Source organism: Stegodyphus dumicola, chromosome 4 (genome assembly GCF_044657685.1).
Source record: "Stegodyphus dumicola isolate Sdum_Otavi_A_Nest chromosome 4, ASM4465768v1".
Classification (NCBI taxonomy): domain Eukaryota; kingdom Metazoa; phylum Arthropoda; class Arachnida; order Araneae; family Eresidae; genus Stegodyphus; species Stegodyphus dumicola.
In genome coordinates, this window is record NC_140771.1 from 83,210,155 (window position 1) to 83,236,260 (window position 26,106).

The window sequence follows — 26,106 nt, forward strand, 5'->3', positions numbered from 1 at the left end:
TTCCCTAAAATTGGACACTTTATTTTAAAATTTAACTTTATTTTAAATTTTAATTTTTAAAATTTAAATAATTTTCATGCTGTAGAATAATATTTTGTAATATGTTTCTCGGCGTCTACAAAATTTAAAATAAAATAGAAAAACTGGAGAGAACAAACTAAATAATAAACTAATAACTAAATAATAAACTAATAAATAATAAACTAAATAATAAATAATAAACTAATAACAAACTAAAAAATAAATAAATAAAATAAATAAATAAAAAAGAAGGTTTTTTAGTACTTAGGACAGAATTAAAAAAAAAATACATAACATAAGAAAAATGAGTGAAAACAGAAAATGGTACAAAAAGGAAATTTAATATTAATACGAAAAGGAAATTTAATGTAATACGGTGTATTACAGAGAACTACAGAGTAGGCGAATCAAAGTGAGAAAGATATTAAATTAATTGAACTAAAAATGAATGTCAATATAGCAGATATAAGTTAAAAGGAAGAGAGAGACTGGTAAATAATTAAATTATGAAACTAAAAGGTGGTAAATTAAGACTTCCTTTTACTAGCAAATATATATATGTATTATGCAAATTGCACAATGTAGTCGCACTTATTTTAAATAATTTTAGAAGGCAAAATTTAAATAATGTTCATTATTTTTAAAAAGAAACTTAAAACTATTAAAGTTTTGAAATTTAACTGCTATATAATTTCTATTTTCTTAATACTTAACAAATTCTTAATATTGGAATAAATGCCAGAAACATGATATAAGAAAGAAAATACGTGATTGAAAGTAAACATATTTGTTATATTTGGATGCAAGAAAAGGGGATAAAATAAAGTCATTCATGTCCCCCCCCCCCAAAAAAAAAAACATAATTTTATGCAGTTCTTACACAGTGTTACATCAACATTACCAAGTATTAAATACATACATTACTACTTCGCACATGTCCGCATAAGCAAACGCATACAAAGAATATATAAACAAACGCATTCAAAGCAGTCTGTTGGTGTATGAAAAATGTCGCCAAAGCAGAATACTAGACTAATTAAAATTATATTGTATTAGTAAAAATTTTAACATTTTTTTCGGAACACAGTTATTAGAAACATACATATATATTAAGATACTTTTATTTAAATGTTATTTCAAGTATGCATATATTATATAAAATTAGAAAATCTATTTTTTGTTAGAAAACGGCAAGTAGAGTAGATAAAAAAAACCTTTACATTTTATATAATTACGTTTTAAAACATAAGAAAAAGCTCAGCTGTGAAATGTTACTCCTCCACCTTTCACGTATCTGGAATTTCATCTATATGCGGAGCACGAAAGTACCACTTTTGAAGTCTGAAACAATGCGCGTACACGCAAAACATTTGCTTCTCACAAATTCTCCATAGAACTGTAATGGGAAGGAAGATCCGCCGGAAATACGATTTGGGAAATGTTCCAAATGTCACGTGGTTCGCATTCCTGTTCCCCTTCAGGGTTGCCGTTTCTCTCTCTAGTACATTACAGCTCTATGAGTATAGCTAACAAAACAATAATAGAAGAATTACCTACTTGTAGCATTGTAGCATTACCTATTTGTACTATTTTGTTACTGAAGCTTTGTATAGAATGCTACAAGAAGTTCCTACTTGTAGCATTCTAAGCAAAGCTTCAGTAACAAAATAGTAGACATCAACAAAAGTCCTTTTACAAAGTGCAAAAATGAAACAAGCCGAATACTGATTGCTCATTAAATAAATATGTAGATTCCTTCCAGAATCCTGCAGGAATGATTCATGCAGTTTTGGTAGAATGTCCACCAACTTTTATGGTTCGAGGGAGATAACTTTCATGGTGAAAGGGATAATAAAAGTACCAAAATTTTTACTTTATTAGTTTTTCCCCTACATTATTCCATAATTAAGGATTTTCTTTCCCGATATATATATATATATATATATATATATTTATGTTGCATGATGTATGTTAATTGTATGCAGGTTTCGTACAGTCCTTAAGAGTCCTTAAGTTTTTTGGGATCTATTTTAGGTCCTTAATTTTGGCCCAAATCAGTAGAAGTCCTTAATTTTAATTACCTGAAATTTTTGTCTGTTTTTATGACTGCCATTTCGAGTGGGAATTAGCATTTTGGAAGAATATTTTTGACGATTCACTGACGTATATGGTTATCTTTTGAATGGGTTCATGGGTTATATTTGTTTCTATTTCTAATATAAATGATGGGATACTTGAGTATCTAAGCAAGAAGTAAAACATGAGCATTTCAAAATTCATTTTTTGTAATAAAGAGCTCTTAAACAATTTTCGGTTTTGGGGATGTGAATTCTTTTATTAAACGCTTCTAAATTTGGCGATTTTAAGATCAGTTTCTATAGAAAATTTTTAATTCCAAAATCTGAGAATTTTTTGACGATTTTTTTTTCAACATCATAACATTGATAAATTTCATTAAAATAATGGTAATATATTGGAATTATATTTAAAAAATAACATTAAAATAAAACATTTTTATTTTTCGCTGTCAAATTAAAGTTTCATTTTGGTAACTTATACAATATTTCGAATCTGAAAAATAAACAAGGTATAATGCTATAAAGCATAATTTACAAAACAGCTCTTAGCAAAAGCAAAATTAGCTATGTAATTAATTAAAAATGTCTTTTTAATTTTTTCATAATAAGCGCTTTCCCCATGCAATTGTCTCGGAATATGCATGTTTTCTCTATCAAATTAATTTTACACTTTTCCCCTCCTTTTTTTTTCCAAAATATTTCTGGCTTTTCACTGTTACAGAATTGGTTGGGATAATTTTTCTTTAGTATTTTTGACATTGCACCTTGGAAAATTTAGAAGGATTTCAAGGCAAGATTTATAGACCCACGATTCTAGAAGATTCGAGAAATATGTGACAAAATGAAAAATGTCTCCATGGTATCAACGCGTAATGGATGTATTTTACAGAAAGTTTGCGATGAATTTCTTACTTTTTGGAGAACATCTGGAAGAACAATGGAAAATGAAGAACAATATTTGAATGTTTTACTCCTGATACTAGAATCTTTTTCTTAACATGTTTATCTTCCCTTTATTTTCACTACTTTTCACTAGCCACAAGTATGGAAAATATCAAAAATTCTTCTAATCTTATCACTTGGTCAGGCATTATAGAAAAGGATTTTTTTATTAATAAAAGAATTGAAAATTTACAGTTTAAAAAATCCATCTAATATGTCTTAATGCATCATACACAGAGCTGGCAATAGGCCTTTTCCCATCTGATGCAATGTCTGTGGATCTTAAATTCGACTGCATAGTGTATTCAACTGTACTTGTAAGGATCCTCCTCTTCTAAATTCGACTACACTTGTAAGAATTATGTTAATTTTATTAACAGTTAAATTTTTAGTTAAACTTCCTTTCCTATCACTTCTTAATTTCAGCTTACCATTTCCGGCCAGAATATAGTTTTAGAATCACGTCTGAATACTAATGGGGAAGAACGGTATTTAACCTCAAAGTTCTACTGTCTTAATGAGAGAGATACCAGGTATTCTGGTTAGCACGTGTCCGCTTTTTTAGGCTACTCTTTTGTAAGCTATTATTACGCTCGGCCGTACTTTAGGCCCTTGATAGCTTAGCAGTCAATTAGCGTTAAGGGGTCATCTCTGTTAGAATTTTGAAAGCTTCTGCTGTATCTCTTTACTTAAGATTAGATTAGTTTAGTTTAGTTCTTAGTCTCTTAAGTTCAAGTCCGAGTGTCGGCTTTATTGTACAACTCCAAGACGGAGTTCTGTTAAATTTTACTTGAATAATAAAAGGTCTTTTAACCCTTTCCAAGTTTATGCACTGTTTCATGAACTCAAGCGATTATTCCCTTGCTAGTTCTTAAGATTCTTCACTTTTCACTGAAACTTAGAATTACACAGTGGAGAATCCTACAGCCTTTCTAAATTCTGCTTTCAATGCCTGCTCTAAATTCTAAAAGTTTTGCCATTTCTTGATTTTGTTGTTTGGTGTGTCCCTAAATTCTAAAAATTCTGCCACAACAGCTCTGTAAACCGGCCTTTACCATATATATCAGATTTCATCTGAATTTCATATTACTAAAGAAATTAAATTAGTCACTTTTTCTATATATTCTAAATGCATTTAGTGTTTTTTAGAAAAATATAAATCCTTAATTAAATCCCAAAATTCTAAAATGAAAAGGAAACATGCTGAAGAAAGAAACTGAATACATAAAAAAAATCATTCTTCAAAGATATGTGCAGTTATTATTATGTAAATTATCCAATTGTTTATGACTTTAGCCTTTATTATAATTTTCGAGTTCGGATTAAAGACTTTTGACTGTATATCAGATTGGGCTTATTTTAGAGTAATCGTATACCAAAGCACCACTGCATTTCTAGTATTCATGTGCATGTATATGAAGTACTAAAATCACAAATGCAGAAATAGAAATATGGCAGATCTTAACAGGATTAGCTATTATTATAGCAAGTAAAGTAATGACAAATTTATCTAACTTATTTAACTAACTATACATGCATCATAAAAGCATAGTTAATGATATGCTTGACTACTGGACATGTAAAATAGATATTTATTTATGTACATGTAGTTGAGTTTTGCATTGTTAATTTATGTATGAAATATATTTTTACAGTGTTTGCTGGACTCTGCAACATTTCTTTCAAGGGAACAGTTAACAGCAGCAATTTGCCAGCTGTGGAAATGTAATCCTTTTGATGAAATTTATTCTAAGCTCTGTACTGCTCTCGCAGATCTTGCAGCTGAACTTCCTGAAACTGAAAGGCATCCTGTAGTTCTTATCCTTGATAAGGTGCTTATTCTTTATTGTGTAAATTCCTCCTCAAAAGTTATGTTATTCAAAGAAAGATGAATATTTGAGAAGTTGTTTATGTGAAATGATCTGTTTGAATTACAACTTTGATTCTATAAAACTATGTTGTGCTTTTTCTGATGTATGAATAAAACTGTTTTAACCCTTCATGAATAGCCAGGGTGTTTCGCCAATGTGAGATGAGAGAGACTATCACAAATCAACTCTGTTACAGTAATATGAATAGGAGCACAAAAAATCAAAACTCTGAATCAAATCCCTAGCGAAAAATCTTCGAAAACATAAAAAGGTTGGCCTCAAGCACATCTACGCTGGACCTCAACAACTTAGAGGAATTGCCCAGCCCGCGGGCTTGACCCAGCATGCGCGCTCCCAAGTTAACCATTTAATGCAGCTTTAACTTTTTCATGTTTATTTTTAATTCTAATTTTATAATGGTAAGTCTTTATTTATCCTCCCCCCTCTTAAATTCCAGTAGTAATTATTTAAAAAATATTAAAATGGACCTGAATAATATAAAACAGGTGAGATTGAGCATTGTTTTTCCTTGAAACTTGAACTCTTTACTAATAAATTCTTTTTAAAATACATCTGAAAAAGTATTTAAGTTGCTTACGAATTTTTATAGATTATTCTGAAAGGGGGGAAACTATATGTAGTTGGACTAAACATAAATCATATAAAAACTATTTATAAGAAAAGAAGGAGCTAGAAAATTTAAAAGCGAGATGTTCTCAAATATAAATCACAGTTGATTAACATTATTGAAATAAAATTTTAAATGCTACTTTTAAAAAAGTAGCTTCTGCAATTTTAATGAAACTTCACATGCCAGGCATCATTTAAACTGCAGAATTAAATTATGGATTAAATTTCAGTTTGTCATTTCAAGATAAGTCCAATTTTATATCAAAAAATATCTTAGCACAATGTTATATACACTTTAAGTCACCTATTTTGAGACTCTAGAAATACAAATTAAAATTATAGGTAATTCAACTAGAATAAGTTTTATAGAAATGCTCTCCTTTTTCCTCTTCTTTTGAGCAGTATGCATAATGTATATATGTATATGAGATGCTTTTTCTTCATTACCTTTCTTAAATAAAAGTCTTGCCTTCTGCATGTTGTTTTGTTCAGAATATTCAAGGTTTGCCATGGGAATGTATGCCGATATTAAAGAATGTACCTGTTACCAGAATGCCATCTTTAAATCTTCTGAGTGTTAAACTGAATTCTCAGGAAGTTGAATCCATTATAAAGACTGGTATCAATTGTGAGAAAGGATATTATATTTTGAATCCTGGTGGAGATTTGATGGAATCACAGTCTTATTTTCAAACTCAGTTTGAGAAGTGAGTATCCTTTATATTATTTTTATTTCAAAATTTATTGTTGATTTAACAGCATATTAAAGCATTCATGATGTATTTTTTATCTCTTTAATGCTGTTTTACTATTAAAAATTATTGACGAATTTTTTAAATTATTCAATATTCTGGGTATGTATCAATGTATAGTTTCTTTTAAAAGTTCGTGCAGGCTTCCCACTCATGTAGAAAGTTAAAGTTCTTCCCAAATAACAAAAAGTTCATGTATAATGTAATATTCAATCGATAAAAAATGGCTGTCATAAACAGAAATAAAATAAAGATATACTGTGGGTTTTTTTTTTTTTTTTTTTTTTTTTTTTTTTTTTTTTAAATTTCAGAAAATATTTTATTCTCTTTATATCTGGTGTATTTACTGTTTAAAAATGTGATTGCTATATTGTTACTCTCTTTAAAAGTGTAATTACCTTGCAGAATAAGTACTGTAATTTAGAAACCAACGTACTGAATTTGATTTAGAAATCACCCTACTGTTTAGATGTGTTTGCACTCTGCCCACAGAATTCTTTACCTAAACTTCATTTTACAGTCATTGGTCATAAATATATATTTCCAGCTACAAAAATGTTTTAAATGACAAATACTGATTTTTGGAATTTTCAAATTAAAAAAACTATATATGTTTTCCCTGGCCCTATACTTATGTTTAGGAGAGTGTTATACATTAAATATTATATATATATATATATATATATATATATATATATATACAGAGTTTTTGTCTCAGTACAACATTTCAGAACTTCTAAGAGGCGAAGAGTGCACCCGAGTGATTTGGAATCAAAAAGCAGTGTACGGTTGAAAATTATTTCCCAACGCGCTGGTGTACGCAGAAAGACACCAGGTAAGTTAATGTTTGTTTTAATAATAAATTTGTGTGTGTGAACAATAGTAACATGAGCAAAGATAGTGTTTGGAGCTTCATCCACCAACTTCAGTGCACTCCTCACATCTACAGCGCATGGAAATTTGAATATTTTGGAATATTCCAGACCTATCTCAAATTTCCCCGGCAGCTACTGAGATTTGTGCAGCCAGGTCCTCGGCATTGTCAACAGCTATGTCATAAACCAGTGTCTTCATATACCCCCATAAAAGGAAATAAAGACATGATAGTTCAGGTGATTGAGCAGGCCAATACACTAGACCACCACATGATATCCACTGTTGGCCAAATCTGACACCTAAGGTGGATACGAACATTATGGCTGAAATGGGCAGTGCCCCCCCCATCATCTTGGAACCATATTGTCTGTTGCATCAATGCAGAAATCTGTGCATCATTGAAAAGCTGTGGCATGACTTGCTGCAGAAAGACCAAGTAGTTACAACTGGATGGAAGAAAAGGCAATGGTAAGGTCAGATGAAGTGATCCTCCACAGATTTGGCCTAAATTTTAACCGAAATCTGACTCTGCTCTGCACTATGTTGTGTTGAATGAAGGTTCTCTACAACCCAGTGATGGGCATTATGTGCATGAATATTCCTTCCCTTGTGAAGGACGCCTCATTGGTGAACAGGAAAACGGGGATCTGTAAACAAGATTAGCAGGGAAATGGGGATCTGTAGCACACTCTTCAAGATATCATTTCACAAAAGCAATACAAGGTGCATAACTGCACTTCATATGCATGCCCGGTTGAAGTGCCTGAATATACTGCACTCAATATGGATGCATTTTATTTTCTCCGAGAATCCTCCAGATACTGGAATGGGAAATCCTGACTGCGTGCATTATATTTTATGTGCTCAAACTTGGAGTCCCCTGTACCTGCTGGAGCACATTCTCTTTGATGTCTGGAGTTTGTGCTGATCGTACCCAATTCATGGTAGCTTTATGAAAGGTACCTGTTTCAGCTAACCTCCAGTGTATTTACTGTTTAAAAATGTAGCCTTACACAGAAATTAAGACTGGGTATATATGCCTCATAGGATATCTTTCTACTTACAAATGTTGTGCGGCTGATGCACTACAGTCTGCAGCTCCATATGCCAAATACATATCGCCTAACTCTGTGTTTGTATAATTATTTATCGTAGTAACTCTGCGTCCTTGTGCGAAATGATGATTTCCTGCAAGAATTCTCAGAACTTTTTGCACAATGCCATCTACTGCGTAAAAAAGCATTTCAGACCCTGCATTGCTGTATGATTCCGAGTTGTTGGGGTGCATGTGTTACCCCTCCTAGAAGTTCTGAAACATGGTACAGAGACATGCTATATATGTGTGTATATATACATATATCTGTGAACTCTGTGTCCAGGAGATTTCTAAGTTGACGATACATATCTAGGTGACTAAAGTATTTTATTTAGCTATTGGTGGAGTTACATTAGTGACTATTTACTAATGAAAGAAAGAGTGAGATTGAAAGGTTACATCTTTGCTGTCTAATCATTACGTCTTAGTCGAAAGCATGACTGCTATCCTTCTCTCGATACCATTAGTCGTGTTGAGTTTTTGCACTCCTGTTACTCACATATATACACACACACACAAAGATTTATATTTATTTATAGATATTTCAGGACAAAAACAAATAATATGCTCACGCAGTGCCTGAGAGCAATGTAAAACTATGCAGTTCATGTTTCTTTCACTGTACCTTTGCCTTTCAGAACGCATGGCATAGTCCCATTCACTACATTCTGTTGATTTTCTTCAACACCAAATAAATTTTACTTTTTGAGAAAATCTTTCTTTGTATCTGCAAAAGTTTATTAAGTGGAGAGCATCTCACTTTCTCTCTCTATATATATATTTGTAAGATAAAAAATATGTAAATCAGCTTTATAATTTAATTTAATAGTAGCCTCTTAATTCCTCATTTTTAACCTGGGCATTTCATCTTTATTCTTTAAAAAAAATATCACTTCTGGACTGCATCATTTCTAAATAAATCTATGCCACAAAGCTTGCATAACGCTTATGATGTAGTTACTTCGGAACCTAAACTCTGAAATCTGAAACTTTCTAATGTAAAACAAAACAATTCTCTTAACAGACTGCCACATTGGATAAATGCGTACTTTTAGCTTCACCCTCTATGCTGCTTGGACGCTGCTGTGCTCTCTTTCTATCGCAATAATATTTTAAAATGTAAATGTTCTTGAATAGGCACTATTAGAGTGCCAAATGAATTGTGACTACAAATATGAATTTAAATAAAAATGGAATTTAATCAGGCTTGACTTCGTCCTCTTCAATATGGGTCGATGCTCTAAGCATCAAGTATCCATGCCAAACAACACTGCTACACTTCTACTTCTCAGTGTTCCTACATCAGTACTCCTAAAGTTTGCTTTCATTATATATATATAACTACTATATATATAACTAACTACTATACATATATATATAACTACTTATATGTTTAGTCAGATAGAATTTCAGGGAGAACCCTAAAGAGAGAAGAAATGTTAAAAAACTGAAGGCAGTTTTTTAAAATGGTTCTTGTTTTATATTTTAGGCAATCAAATTGGGAAGGCATTACAGGAAGACCACCATCTCCTACAGAATATATTTCAGCTCTGAGAGACTATGACTTATTTATGTAAGTTTTTTTTTAAAATACATTAACTAAAATTTAATATTGTTAGATTACATATTTGGATTGTATGCCTTTGTTTTCTCCCCTTCCCCACAAAATTTAAATGTTAATGCTTTCATTAATTATTCAGCATTTTATATCTTCTATGAATGTGTTGTAGTATACCTTCTATGTAGGTAAACTAACAAAATTGCAATAAGTTAATTTGGCATTTGTCTTCTGTAGCAACTTTAATGAAAGAAAGTGGTATTTGGTGCAGTTCAGGAGTAAGAAAGTGCTATTTGTTGTGAAATATTGCAAATGTCCGCAAAAATGAAATTGACTTTTGTAAACGATAAATTCGCAATTCTTTCCATATACATACAACAAAGTTATTTAATGTACATACAGAGAAGGAATTTTATATAAATTTATATTTATTATACTATTGATTACAATTTTGCAGGCAATTGATTTAAAATAACATAATTCTGAACAGAATTTATTTAATAATATACACATTTATTTTCGCAAATCTTATACAATCATGTAAGCAATTCACTTAAAATAATAACATATATAAATATATGCCAAAAAATCAATTTATTATTAAATGTAATGAAAAATAGCCTTTTTTATTTTACTTCATATAAATTTGTTAGCAATTTATTTAAAAAAAAGAGAGAGAGAGAGAGAAAAGAAAAACTGTTGATTAACACAAAGCAGTTGCAAAAAACAAAGTTGTTAGTTGTTTATTTCTTATGCATGCATAGCTTGGCAATAGTTTATTTTACACCAAGACAGAAATACACTCCCTCTACCACCACCAAGGCAATGGCAGAACATGCGTATTATTACTTTTTTACAGGAGTAATACTGCAGATGCGTTTTATATACAGTCAAAAGTCGTTAATTCGGACACCCATAATCCAAAATGATCTATAGTCCGGACCTCAAAGCTACAAACTTCCTGAGCATGCGTCGCGTTGAAGCATGCGCGTAAGACTTTTACGGCTGCGAATATGTGTTGGCGCATGCGCGTAATACGTTTACACTTGCACATTTAATGTTCAACGGACGGTATAAGCTAAGCTAAAATTATCTAATTCGGTTAATGCTGCAGATTGCGTTGTACCTCAATCTTCGAATTGGATCCGGCTTATTATTTTTTGCAGACGGTTAGAGCAATTTTATAAAAGTAAGCTTGAACTTTCAATTATGCCAAATAGAATTTCCGATATATATTTACTAATACGTAAAGGATATACAAAGCGAAAGTATGTTTAGAAGTCCATTAAACAAAAAGTGGAATTGCTGCAAAAATGGATAAAGGCATATCCTTCGTTTCTCAAACCATTCCGAAATCTGTTTATCAATTTCACACTGCTCTGCGGCCCGGGCAAGGGGGGGAACGCCGAAACGCCGCGGCGCGCAATAAATTGGAAGTTAATCTGTCAGCACTATCCTTATCTTCAGGGCAGATGTTTTTATTTTATTTCGCTTATAATTCCTTACTAAATGTAGTATTTCATCTCGATGTACTCTGTCTTTGATATGATTTAAATCAAATTCCTCGTCATTATAATTCGCTTCCGATAAAGAAGAAAGTGATACAGAGGTTATTGAAAACGAAAAAATTTTGATTGACAAATTAGTCGGTATTCTCGACACAGCAATTATAGGACTTTAACAGCAGAACTTCGTAGCTGAAGAAGAAATTATGTCTGTTTATAGAATTAAAGAGAAAGTATTATCACATAAAACGAAGCAACTTAAACAACTTACATTGAAAGAAATGTTTAATAAAGTAAACAAATAAATATTAAGTTTTTTTTTTTTTGTAAATTTCGATACCCATTAGGTCATAATTGTTCTTTATTTCATAAATTACGGTTTCATATGTTTAATTTTATAATTTCTGCATGCCATCTTACCAGATTTAAACTGATGATCTATAATTGGGAAAAATCGATAATCCGGAATTGCCGAAGTCCCGACGAGTCCGGATTAACGACTTTTGACTGTATATAATTTCGCAAGTTTGGAAATAAATAATGAATTCTAGAATTATTCCTGAAATTTTGTTTTGGTGAAGGAGAAATTAAATATATATTTATTTCACTGTTTTCTTTTCAAAAATTTAAATAATGTAAATAATTTCATATATGTTTTTGCCAGAATGTATAATTCATACTCTAAAAATCATAAAATTTTGATATGGCAAAATAACAAAGGTGAAAACTTGCATCCCATATTTAATACCTGGCTATAAAATGAATTGTAAAATTTGCCTTATGTGTAAAGAAATAAATGCAAAACATTTTCATTTGTAAAGTTCTCCACTAAAGTTCCTCAGTCTGCTAAACAGATGTTTCTTCTGATACTACCTGCCTGTTCAACTAAAATATCATGATGGAAAAAGATCGCTTTTAATAGTATTTGTAGATTTTTCATTTCAGGTAAATCCCTGCTTTTGGAAATTTAACCTGCTCTCTTTTAAAATTAATATTGACTTTATGTCATTAGCATCTTTAAGAAGTATATTTGTGCAGAATTCTTAATACATTGAGTATCAATTACAATGCACCTCATAGTGTTTCTGTTTGCATTCACAGTAACAAGAATGCTGGTTTTTATTGATGATGAAGGAAGACGGGTTATTAAAAAAAGTATTTTTAAAAATTCATATAGCATCAAGAAAGAAACATATGGGGAAGAAAAACGGATTAATGAACATTAGCAAATCCAGAATTTCAGTTGTAATTAATACTTTTTGTTAACTGCTAATACAGTAAAAGCTTAACTATCCGGAAAGCTCGTGAAATGCAAAATATCGGGATAGTGGAGGGCATAAAAAAATAAAATTCATGGTATAAAGCTGACTCAATGGGAAAAAACTTACGCTGTAAAATTACAAAAATAATTATCATATTTGTTACCAACTTAAATATCAAAAGCCTACATTTAAGATTTCATAAGATTTCAGAGGGGGGGAAAAAAAACTTTTCAGTTATAAAAGTCAACTTAATTTAATTATTATGATAATTAGATAATAAAGGTATGCAAATTATGGATAGCATATAAAATACTTTAATCATTTAATATAATTTTTCACATCACTTCGCCATTGTTATCTGTTTTCAAAGTCTCATATTGCGGATGTTTTGTTGCCCGGATCCTGTAACTTAAACAGAAAATACTCCACTTCATGCAGCCTCAAATATTAAACATTTTTGCATAATGCAAAGAAATAATGAAACCTATATCTTTCTTTATAAAATTTAACTGGCTTATTGAGAATTAATAGAATCTAAAACCAAAACGATCTTCTTATGATTGTTTTGTGACATCATGCTTATCCATTAATGGCAATAAATTACACTTGACAATGTATATGTGTTAATAATATTACAAGCTCTATCATGGCATTACAAATCTCTCATTTACTTAATGTTTTGAAGAAAAATTTTTTCTAAAATTTTAAAATGTTCCAGTTACTTGAGCTTTCTGGTTAATTGAGTGATGGATTTTTGCTGTACTATTGTTCCCGTATCACATGCACGAGATGAAATGGCAAATTTGTTTAGGAATTCAATTTAGGAAGCATTTTACTTTAAAGTCTTTTAAAACTGCGAATTTTTTATCTTTCTGTTAGGACATAAAATTTACTTTGAAAATTATTTACTGGCCAATATATCAATTTTATTTATACAAAATATTTTGATGCGTTTTTACATGATTTCTTTTCTTCTCTTATTTATACCTTATTGTCTGAACATTTCACTTTTTGTACTAGCATTATTTTCTTTATACGTTATTATGTTTAAAAAAATCTAGTTATTTCATATTCAGTAAATTTTGATTTAGTAATTGTTTAAATATGAGGACAGTGTTGCCAGATCATGCAATTTTTCTGAATTTATTACTTTTGACAAATCTCTGCTATTAAATTTTATGGTACTTAATGTATTAGCACAATTTGGTGATGTTTTTTACAGATGAAAAAGAATGCTGATATAAGCCATGATAAAAGTTACGTATCAATCGTACAAATAGGTGTTTTTTTAAAAAGATCAATCACACTTTTGATATTTATGTCAAGTTGGCAAACATTATCAACGTATAAAACAACTTTCAACATTATCTACTTTTAGGAATTTATAATACACATTTTTTATTATTTAATAAGATTCCCCTTTGAATATGAATTCTCCTCATATACACATATACACAGTGATTTCGTTTTGCTGAAATAAAAATTTGAGAATTACACAAACTTGGCATTGGTTACTTACCATGCAGCAATGCACTGCATTCCTGCAAAAATATTTCTGCATTATTTTCATTATTACCAAACTCCTCAAATGCATATTTTAAAATTGAGTTAAAGGCCAAATTCATTGAGTTTGTTTGTTGTTAAATTGAGTTTGTTTGTAAAACTACTGGAATTTTGATTACAACGGGGAAAAAAAAAACACACACAAATGAAAATTGCAACTTTGTTTGTCTGAAGAATTATTATGTAGCTTGAAATTTTCTTATTCACATGGTTGCTGGATCGGCTAAGGTGGTTGTGCTTATATGCAAGTACCAAATTTATAGCTATGCTATTTTATGAATTTTCTTCTATTCCATCATCATGCCCTTCTGCTAATTTTTCCTCCATTAAAATTTTTTTATCATAAAATATGTATATATTAATAAAATGTATCTGTAAAAATTAATTTATAATTAATTTTTAGAGATAATTTATATTAACTTATTAATAAATAATGATTTATGTAGGCCTAAATAAAAGCTGGCAACTGGCACCTTTGTATTGTTTCCCACAAATGCATATGCACTCAGTTTACAACAACTAATGGCAGATGTCTTCATATATTTGATTGACATTGATTGATTATTATTGTATTGATATATTGATTCATATATTTGATTGTTATATTCAAACATATTGATTCATAGACTTGATATACATTAGTAATCAGTAAGTAAGATTCCAAAGTTTGTCAGGCTATGGCTACTATGTTAGTTAAAGCATGAATAATTAATATTATAAAAAGTTCAGCACCATCTTTTGGAATGTTTGACTTAAAATACCCACATTTGGGAACTGATTAGAAAGGATGAAAATTGATGAACATAATGTTCATGTGTCTTATTGCAATCTATATAAGTGACGAATTGAGGACACATAAAAAAATGAATAAATGAATGAAATAAACCACCAACTCATAGTAAAACAGTATTAACAACTCAAACGTGAACATCTAACAATGGATATGAACAAATTAACTGAAGAATAATAACCTAGATTGAAAATTAATGAAAAAAAAATAAAGACTCAACATCAGAAAATTAGCAATGTGGGTTAAGGTTCTCATCAAAGCTAAAACATGTAACAGGGTTGCCACGCTACCTGGAAAACCGGAACAAGTTGGGGAATTCGGAAATTGACCAAAAAATTCAGGGAATTTAAGTGTTTTAGTCAAAATCTGGAAAAGTCAGGTAATTTCAGACAAAGATCCCGCCAAAAACGGCGAGTTTTACGCCGACGTTGGATGAGATCACTTTTTTGGCGAATTGTGTATCACGTGAGTGTCATTCGGGCAGCTGGCATAAAGCCAATTTTCGCATCTCCAATTTGATTGTCTTTTAGAAAGGCAAAGCAAGTTTCCCGCAACTTTTGGTTTCCAGTAACCTCGAGAATTGCATGTGCAGTGCATGAACTAAAGAAAATACCTGTTCTCGTATAAAACAAAATGGGTTTAATCCTAGTATACGGTACCATGAAGGTTAGAATCAAAAAATATGTATTGTAAAGAAGGAAAACCTCTTCAACAGAGGGAAACAGCTGTGCATGCGCGATATATCTGTCGCCAAAGCTCGAAACCGGTGTCGAAGTTCGAAGGTCACGTTATCAAGAGTTCATAAAATGAATATCATTTAGAATTTCTTTAAACTCTAAAGGAAAAGAAAATATTTTTTGGCGCAAGTAAATTAATTCATGGATTAGTTATTATGAGGGGGAAAAAAAGTACAAAAATCCGTTTTTAAAATTATTGCGAAAAATCCAAGAAAAAATGTTCTTTGATAAAACATTTCTTTTCTCAATAATCTAGAAGCGGATTTTCGAAGTTTTCTTTTTTGTCAAAGAATGTTTCTTCTTAACATGTGTTTCTCAATTTCCTGTACACATCGCGGAGAGGGAAATTCTGGCCGCCAGGTTCCGTCGCCAAATCCCATGGCAAATTTTCACTCCGCTTTCTAGCGGCATAATGACATTTACTTGTATGGAACCTTTTCTTCTTTACGTAGACGTTCTTTGGTTAAAATAATCTTCATGTGTGGTACAGCGGGATTTGGCGACATGGTGATGAGCAGTGAACGAGTCATTTTGTTCTTGGCAACAATTTTCAAAATCATGTGAAGGCCGTACCATATACTAGGATTTTACCGCAATATCTTTTTTTTTTTTTTTTTTTTTTTTTTTTTTTTTGTTTGTTTGTTTGTTTGTTTGTTTGTTTGTTTCTTTTCTTTTTAGTAAAAACCTTGTCATTTTGCAGTAAAATAAAAAAAAATAGTAATTAGTCATCTAGGCTAACTATATTCACTAAAATATCGTTGATTATTCTAATTCAATTTTTAAATAATTATCTTTATTTTTATGTTATTCATATCATTTAATGTTGCTTCTTCCCTCTAAATTTATTTATCATTAGTAAATAATATTTCCAAATTTCAGGAAAGTTTCTCTGGCATAATCCTGAAATTAATTCTAGCAGTATGATGACATCACGGAATTTAATGCACATATTTTTTTCCTTATGTATGCTGTGAAATAAATATAAAATACCTCAATTTAGTAAAAAAATATTATTAAATAGATTTATTTCTTTCATTTAGCTGCAGAATGTCTGCAAAAAAAGCCTTATTTTATTCCAGATTGGACAGATTCTAATCTCAATCTTCAGTGGAGAAAACAACTCCTATTATAATTATATTTGTGTTTTCAAGTGTTAAGGTGCCTTTTAAGAAGACACCTCACACAAATTAAATTTACCTAAAATCTAACCTAACTTTTAGCATTGCGTTGTGATTTATAAGAACCGGATTAGCCTCATGTTGAACTGGTGATGATCATGAGTAATAATTAAATAAAACGTACAATTGTTATCCAATGTATATATCTTAAATTTTATTAAGTTTCTTAAGTGGAAAAGTAAACAAAATTATCAAACAAAGTGTACGAAGAATAATTAAGAATAAATGTCCTCTGGGATTTATTGAATAATTAAGTTAATTTGCTACACAGTACAAGCAATACCGTAATTAATTTACCTCTTAGCACAGCCAACGTACATTACACGAATAGGCTGGAATTTTCTCGAAACATACCTGGAAAAGTCAGGGAATTTCATTCTCCTATTTGAGGGCAACCCTGATGTAATTAAAATGACCAAAAATCTAAACAATCCATAACTTGTTGCACACAGAGACTGAATTTATGATGAAGTCGGGTGTCATGTGAGCTCATGCATCTATGATGTTACAAAGACATCATGATATTTCTGACATCATGTACTAATTTTTAATTCTTCTGTTGCTGCTCTAGCTAAAAAATTTCTGGCAGCACTGTATGTGTATGTTGTAGTTAGTGGTTATGTACCAACAACCCACATTCAGTATGAAAATTAAAAAGAGAAAATTTAAATAAAAATCAGAAACACATGATCAGAAAATCAGAAAGACATCCCAAGATGGATGGTTCCAAGATGAAAAAACTGAATTGAAATTTGTAAACCGAACCTTGTATTTCTTTTCAGATATTGCGGACATGGAACTGGAAGAAAGTACATTGAGGGTAATGCTATTGGAAAAATCAAATGTCATGCCACTGCAATACTCATGGGATGCAGCAGTGGGCATTTAAAACGACTTGGAAAACAGTTAGAGGCAGATGGCATAGCTTTAAAATATTTATTAAATGGATGGTATGTACTATTTAAGTATCTTTTAAAAAGATCATGGCTGTTCAAACTGATGTTATTAATTCAGCAATAAAAAAATGAAAATATCTGTTCTTTTTTTATTAAATAAAAAACACCAATGAAAATAGAAGGCAACAGCAATTCACTACCCAACATTGAAAATGCAACACCAAGAAAGAGTAGCCCAAAAATTATGCAAATTTTAGGGTAGACGCACGTCACTGAGTTATGCGAATGATGTGAAATGCGCATCTCCAGTACACGCTGAAGAAGATACAACGGAGAGAACCTGCAGAATGTTCAATTTTCATGCCATCACTTCTGCTAGTGAAATCATCGTAGAAAATTTTGTCTCAGATGATGCATGTAATAGCAAAGAATGCCAGGCCATCGTCAACGGAGGCAGTTCCAGCAGACAGATGATTTAACGAGGGGGATGGTGATCGACCTGAAAAGGACAGGTTTATTCATATAACAAATCTTAGCTGACACACACCTGGATACGTACACAGTTCACCGGCTGTGGCAACGATGGTTGAACAAGGAAATGTGGCAAGTTCGAGGGGTGCTGGTGCAGACAGAGTGACGTCAGCATGCGTGGATCAACACATCCGCCGACAGGTGGTGGCGCACCCACAAGCCACTTCTACCTCCATTCTTCAGCATCTTCAAGACACCCTGAATGTTCCCATATTGATCAGAACCATTTGCTATTGATTGGTGGTTAGTGGCCTGCACTCGTGGCATCCATTAAGAAAACTGCCATTGACCCTACATTATAGATGACAACGTCTGCAATGGTGCCGGGCTGGAACGATGAAATGGCACAAGGCCGTGTTCTCAGAGGAGTCATGCTTCTGTTTTTCCAATGATAGTCACCACATACAAGTGTATGGCATCCTCAGGACACCATCTGTAATCTCATTGACTCTATACCTAGATGTGTTGCTTCGTTTATTGTCGTGTAATGTGGTCCTGCAACCTACTGAGCCAATGCTGTTCTCGCTCTGTATTATGCATATCATTTCAAAATAAAGATCACTTATTGTTCATTGCTGCCTGTTTCTGTTTACCAAGTTTCATCAATTTCTGGCCACTCTTTCTCGGTGTTGCATTTTGAATGTTAGATAGTGTAATACAAAACAGCCTATCATCTTTTGTCAGTGGCTTCAGTGGCTATCAGTATTGGAACTTTATATTAAATACTGTATATTAACTGGGTTATAACTTACAACTCTACATGAAGCTATAACACTAACTGGGTTAGGCAAAGTGCAACTAAATTTCAACACTTAGCAACAACAGGCATTCACATTCATTCTGATCAGCGGCTCTTGGTGTCTAAGGAAGCAACTGTGGTGGTAACAACCAAACTTCTGTAATGAGTCATGCTGATTATTATTTTACTTCAGTTTAGTTTGTCATTTGACTTAAAATCGCATATACCTCTGGACTGAGCGAGTACATGATTAAAAGTATAAATGAAAGAATCAATATAAAGCTAACTGTTAGTATAATTTAAGTTGCTAATTTTTTTTTTAAATATATGGGACTATTATAAATGTAAAATAGAAATGCCAAGAAATTTTATAATTTAATGCTAATTACTTGGAAAAAAAATTTGGAGTTAATTTTGTTCTTGAATTTGTTTTATAATTAAGTTAGACATAAGATTATGTTTAATAATAATGTATCCTACTTATAGATTTATTTCATTCTTACAAATTACAAAAGTAAAATTCAGATGTAGTTAATCTGTTCCTGTTCCCTTGATGGGTCCTTAATTTTTACTTCCTTGTACGAAGTAAAAAGGAAGTATAGTAATTGAAAAAATTTCGGGTATCATATTTCAAGAAAATATCCATTTTGACCGCTTTCAAATGCAATTAACAATGTTTTTGCATAACATCTGTACGTAAGAACAGGATAAAGGACACTTTTATCCCAAAACAATTATAAAACTGATTTAAAATGAATTCTGAAGAGATTTGTTAGTGGCGTCTGTATGTACGTATATATATCACACAACTCGAAAACTAGTAGCCTGAGAAGATTGAAATTTTGTATATAGGACTGCTATAACATGTAGATGTGCACCTTCCATTTTGGCTGCAATCGGCTGCACCAAAAGTATATAAATAAATGTATATATATATACACATTCTGTTACTCGGTTCAGTGAGTTCAGTTTCTTTATTCTTATATGGTTGTAAATTGATCATTTTTTGCTTTAAAAATGACTGAATTATGTGGCTAATCTTCCATAACTGGTGTAAGTTGGCGAATTTTTTTGGCAGCAATGAGAGCACTAAGATGTGATTTTTAAACGTAAACAGAATATTAAGTTTTAAGTTTTGCAGTAGTGATATGCCGCTATTTTATGTATTTTATGTAATAGAATAGTAAAATGAGATGATAAAATACTAGATGAGTAAAACGAAGTCCATCAGCTTTGCAAGTAAAATGAAAGTCCTATCTGTGTAATTCATGATAAAATAGTATAATGAATAATAAAATAATAAATTGTGTAATACTCTCCTCAAACTCCAAACTTGTCAACCAAGTAAATATATTCAAATTCACTATCAACAGATGCATCATAAACTTATTAAAATATATAAGTTACTATTGTTGTGAAATTCAACACACTAAACAATTTTTGTTCAAAACTTTAAACATTCCACCTCCTTCGATTGCCACATGCAAGAAACAAAACTAAAAAATAATAATTAACTGACCCAGAAAACATAAACTAAAAAATTAAATGAAAACATCATAAATTATAAACCTCACATCATTTGAAATCCAACATTCTCACACCACCAACTGCTTAACCTCCTGCAAATATTAAACAGTAAAACTTTTGAAAACAAACTCAGTATTTCAAAATTAAATTAAAAGGAAAAATCTGCTGGCTAATCTAAACTTGCACTCATTACAAGCACTGAAGTAAAACTCTAGATTTGCCACAGGAAAACATACAGCTGGAAACGACAACCAAATCAGAATCGCGCCAAATTAAAAACTCTCGCTAAGTTTGTTGCTCACCCCGATTATGGAAGATTAACCAATTTTTTTGTTCTGGTTAAGATTTTTATGCCTTTAGTTAACCTGTATGCAATATATGTGGAATTATCAACAAATTAAAAGTTTTTTAAGTGCAGCTAAGCCTAATTTTTGATTACCTTAACAGCCATTTTTATTAACATTTGAAACTTAGCAGAATAGTAGATTTGTTGTCAATCTAGAAAAACTAAGCTTCACAACAACAAAATAATGTCTTCTTTTATTATTGCGAATTAAATCGTGCTTAATTTATTCTGGAATTATCATTTAAGTTATTAGCTTGTTTTTGCATAGAAACTGTAATTTATTTGTAAAAATTGTTTTAACTCCACTTGGTGTTTTATATTTTTCTATATCTTTCAAATTTTTATGAAAATATTTTGAATTTTTACGTATTTTTTGCCTTCCTACAAAGTGAGAACTGAATTAATTAATAGCGCTTGCGCATTAGTTAAGTGGCGCTGAATTGTCTGCTGGAAAACCATTTCTTTTATATGACATTTTAGATTTATTATAGTATTTGAACAGAACTTGTGGTAATTCTTTAGATGATATAATTTTTGTGCACTTTAAGTTATAAAATGAATGAGATGTAATGCTGTTACTGAAGTGCCGCTATGGTAAATAAATATAGTGAACTTTAAAGAGTGCATTTATTCTATTGTGGTTTATGGGCTATCGACAAAGTAGATTTAATTTAAAATTCGTTAACTGTTAGTTCAATATGTTTACATGACATTCAGGAAAATTGCATATAATTTAATATTCCTTACAAGGAAGTCATGTGGTGTATATATCATATTTTTTTCATTGATACTCCTTAAAATTACTTAACTTCCACATGCAGAAGTATATACGATATCTGTTCTTAGTGCAAAAATTCATAACTGTATTTGTTTTTTGACAAGCACCAATAATAGTTAATCAAATCTGTATCATCAAATTTTGAATAAGTTTTATTTCACGTTGTAAATTAATTAGCTCCATTAGTAGGTTTTTCTAATGCATTATTCATGTTTGTTTTTAATAGAAATTAATATAATAGAAACTCTGACTTCAAATAAACTACAATCTTGAACCTTTGCAACAAATGCATTCACGGGCCACACAAAATTCCTTCGTGGACTGACAGTTTGAGATCACTGGTTTATTGTACAGCAATGTCAATAAACTCTTAACAAATCAGCTACCTTTATTTAAATTAAACTGTCCAGTTATCTTAGTTAATGCAGTATTTTTGTTTTAAACCTTAATTTTTTTAGGGATGTTGGTTAATTTAAAAGAAAATAGCTCCTGCCTGCTTTCTGTAGTTTAAATAGTTTCTTCTGGCTAGTTTTTCTCCACTCAGCCATAAACTCACCTGGACTGATCATACTTTTTACGTCTGTGGAAAGATGAACTCAGTAATGTATAGCCTTTACCCACTGCTTGGTTGTCACTCCAACCTTAGCCCAGAATTTAAACAACATGTCTATAGTTCAATTATCAAGCATACTATCACTTACACCTCACCAGCTTAAGCTGCAATCACCCCAGCAAATTAAAAACATTGCAGACACTACAAAACGGTGTTTAGAATCATCACCAACTTTCACTACATCATTTGCACAGACATTTTACATCGGAACCACAAAATCCCCTGAATACACAAGACCCTCTAACATCTGAACAGTAATTTCTACCAGAAAGCTGTGAACTGTCACACAGTAAATTATTCTGAAATCTGCAAAGTTTTAGAAAATGACAAGCTCTTAAGACCATATGCAACTCATCTCTGGGAGATGACAATTTTCTGATATAGACTTTAATAGATTTCTTTGTCTCTGAAGTGATAACAGACGTTTTTCAGACTTAAATGCAAAAGTTTAAATAGTGTATATAGTGCAGATTGCTTATTTTATTATCGACTCTTTGTTCTATTTACTGCATTTTATGTATTTATTTGCATTTGATCTGTAAGGACTTTGAAAAACCCCTTCAGTATGAACTTTCTGAAGAAACTCCAATCACATAACCAGCAACAGTCACTTGTTAAGTTCCCACAATGAAGCTTATTTCTTAGCTCATGTCGTCACATGACTTTGCTCTGATTCTAGCATTCTGAAGCGAGAATGGACTTATAGTAATTCAAAGGTACCTGAGTAAATAATGTTTATAGTATGCAATGCTCCTTTTCATTTTTATTTTAGGCTTTTATTAACTGCTTATCGATTCTGCATTCACTCTGTTTACATATGATCTGCAAAGCCTTAAAAATCCCACTTCAGGCTACTCTTTATCATCACATGACCAGACAGACCCAACAGCTAAACTTTCTCCATGCACTCTCCTCGTTGACGAAGTTGACCCATGCGACCCGTTACTCCACTTGCTCTAGATTTACTCTCAAGTCTTCATTTTAGTTCAGCTACTGCCCCAGCATCATTGCAGTGAGTCTCTATATGGTAACCAACTTTTACTTCCTTTTTCTGTGCCTCCACATTGCTTCTGTCTTTTGGATTCCACCAACCATCATCAGAGTTGATAATGTCGCACTTTGCATGATAAATCAATCATAACTCAATATTGGTATTGCTATTGGTTTTTTCCTATTGCCAGTCTGTGTTAAATGCAACTGAAGTATTACATTGAGAACTACACATACTAACTGTCCTTCGTGAAGGACAAGCTTTACAGTTTCTTAATTAGTCAAATATTAAGAACTTGAACATAAGAATAATTTTAATGTTGTGTTCAAATCTTAAGTGCTATATAAATGAGATTTTTTAATCATTTAGTCCAGAGGTTCCCAACAAGGTTGATATTCACCCCTGGGGATTAATAGCTTCCATTCATAACAATATATATATATATATATATACACACACACCATATATTCTGGCATACAATGCACATTATTAATGCTATTTATTAGAAATGACATAGCTTATAAATGTAAAAATTTTCATTATTGGATAACATGAAAAGTTTGTCAAAATTCGTTTTCCATCAAATCTTCAGACACATCATCGAATTCTGTTTCATCTTCACCATCACTGTTACTCTGAATAATAAATAAATAATCGTCTTCCATTCCATTTAGATTATTAGAAATTCTACATTTTTCAAATGGCTTTTGAATTACATTGGGTTTAATTTCATTCCATGCTTTTATTACTCACGCGCACACTATTTATAGACTGGCATGATGCATTTCCCTCATTTTGTAAACGTATTTTCATCTTCTAATACCTTCTAACATCATTTCACTGTCATTTTAAACTTTCTTTGAATGTTTTATTGATACACGCATCTAAAGGCTGAACTAACAGCATTAATCTGCCTGGAATAACAGCCATGCCTATATTACACTCTTTAAACAATTTCTTCATTTTTCTGTGAGATGGGATTTGAACATGTTCCAAACTAAAAGACTTTCTGGGTTCTTGCAGCAGGATGATTTTGCCAAACATTTCTGATCCACAGTTTCATCCATCCTTCCTTGTTGAACATGAATGAAAACATCATTTTGGAAATTAACATTTTGGTATAGTCTGCCTATTAAAAATAACCATAGGTTTTAATTTTTGTACCATCCACTAAGCATATCAAAGCACTATGGTGAGGTGAGATTTTTCATGACCTGTTGCTTTATATAAAACATTTTTGGGCCTTTCACATCAGTCTCACATATTGTTTCCCTTATTCCTTGTCAAATTGGTATATCATTATTCGAACGCCTGGGAAAAAACTTCGAATGAATGACTTAAAAAAAATAAGAGCATTGCACATGTATCTTTTGTCTCCTTAAAGAAAAGCATGCACGTTATACGGCAAATATACCTAAAAATTAATAAAGGTAGTTTGAAATTACAGGTGCTTGTTATATGCTGGAATATATGGTAAATAAAAACTGATAATTTTTTATTCATGTAAAGCTAGATACAACAAAGTCTTATACAAAACAAAATGTGTACACCAGCTTTTGGAATTAAAAAATCATTAGAGAGAAATATCCCAAAATAAAAGTTGTTGTTGAACCAATATAATTGACCTTTCCATTTTCTTTCTTAATGAAAGCAGGCTTTAGTCAAATCAATAATTTACTGCAGGAAACATGTTGAATATTTTTGGATGAGGTTATTTAAGAATTACATAAAGAAGTTTTACCAGCATCAATACATAAAGTGTAACAATCATATTAATTTAAATAAAACTTCTGTGAAACTAGAATCCATATTTTTGTTTGCGAAAACTTGTTTATATTTTTAAAATTAAAAATAATACAAAAAAATCAAAGGGTTTAGATTTTAACAGTTGCCCCAAAAGGTAAAATTTAATATATTGATAAAATATCTACGCTGATAAAGCGTAGATATCTCTAGCCTTGGTGAAAAAGGGAAATATTTTATAGGATACTAGATGAGCATATATTTAGACTAACATGGGAACATTACATATCTTCTGTGTCTTGTGTATGTTTGAAAAGTGAAAAAAATGTATTACATGCACTTTAATTTAATTAAATTTATTGATCAGTAGCAGTCAGATCTTAGAAAATGACAAGCTGTTAAGATCAATGCACCTCATCTACTGGTGGATGACAATTTTCTCACCTATACTTTGATATATTTCTTTGTCTCATGAGAAGTGATAATGGGCTTTTTTGAGATTCAAATGCAAAAGTTTAAATAGTGTATATAGTGCAGATTGCTCATTTTATTATCTACTCTTTATTCTATTTACTGCATTTCATGTATATATTTGCATTTGATCTGCAAGACTTTGAAAACACACTTGAATCTTGAAATTTGAAAGGTAATAGAAAACTGATAATCTTGAAAATGGGTTGATGGAAAAGAAAGGTTGTGAATCCCTAATTTAGTATACAGGGCTGTTTGCACATTTTTTAGACGAAAATATAGAATTAGAACGCACTGCAGAATTCTGCATTTATCCGGACAAAATTGGAAAAATGTTTTTACTGTAGATGGTGTATTTAAATTGATTGCAATAAAAAGAGATCCATTTATTATCATCAAAGAGAAGAAACCAATCTCAAAACATGGCTCAAAGAATCTAAGAAAAAATAAAGAGAATGGAGGAAATTGTTAAGATCAGGTCCATATACTATCAGGAACATATTTTATACCCAGTTTTCAAATATGAAATATCTTTTCATTACCCACACAACGATCAATCAATAGAATTGCATTAAGGCAAAGCAAGCAGTCACATTACTGTCTTGGAAATTA

The 26,106-nt window shown here is 31.1% G+C and overlaps 1 protein-coding gene across 1 annotated transcript in view; it reads left to right on the forward strand.

Moving 5' to 3' along the window:
- The window catches only part of Sse (extra spindle pole bodies like 1, separase), a 207,686-nt gene that overhangs the window by 180,925 nt on the left and 655 nt on the right, over positions 1 to 26,106 (forward strand). The window contains exons 21-24 of the mRNA XM_085815136.1: positions 4,697 to 4,873; positions 6,035 to 6,249; positions 9,756 to 9,839; positions 17,642 to 17,809. Of these exons, the coding sequence (XP_085671262.1) occupies positions 4,697 to 4,873; positions 6,035 to 6,249; positions 9,756 to 9,839; positions 17,642 to 17,809 (644 nt within the window). The remainder of the gene's footprint in view (positions 1 to 4,696; positions 4,874 to 6,034; positions 6,250 to 9,755; positions 9,840 to 17,641; positions 17,810 to 26,106) is intronic.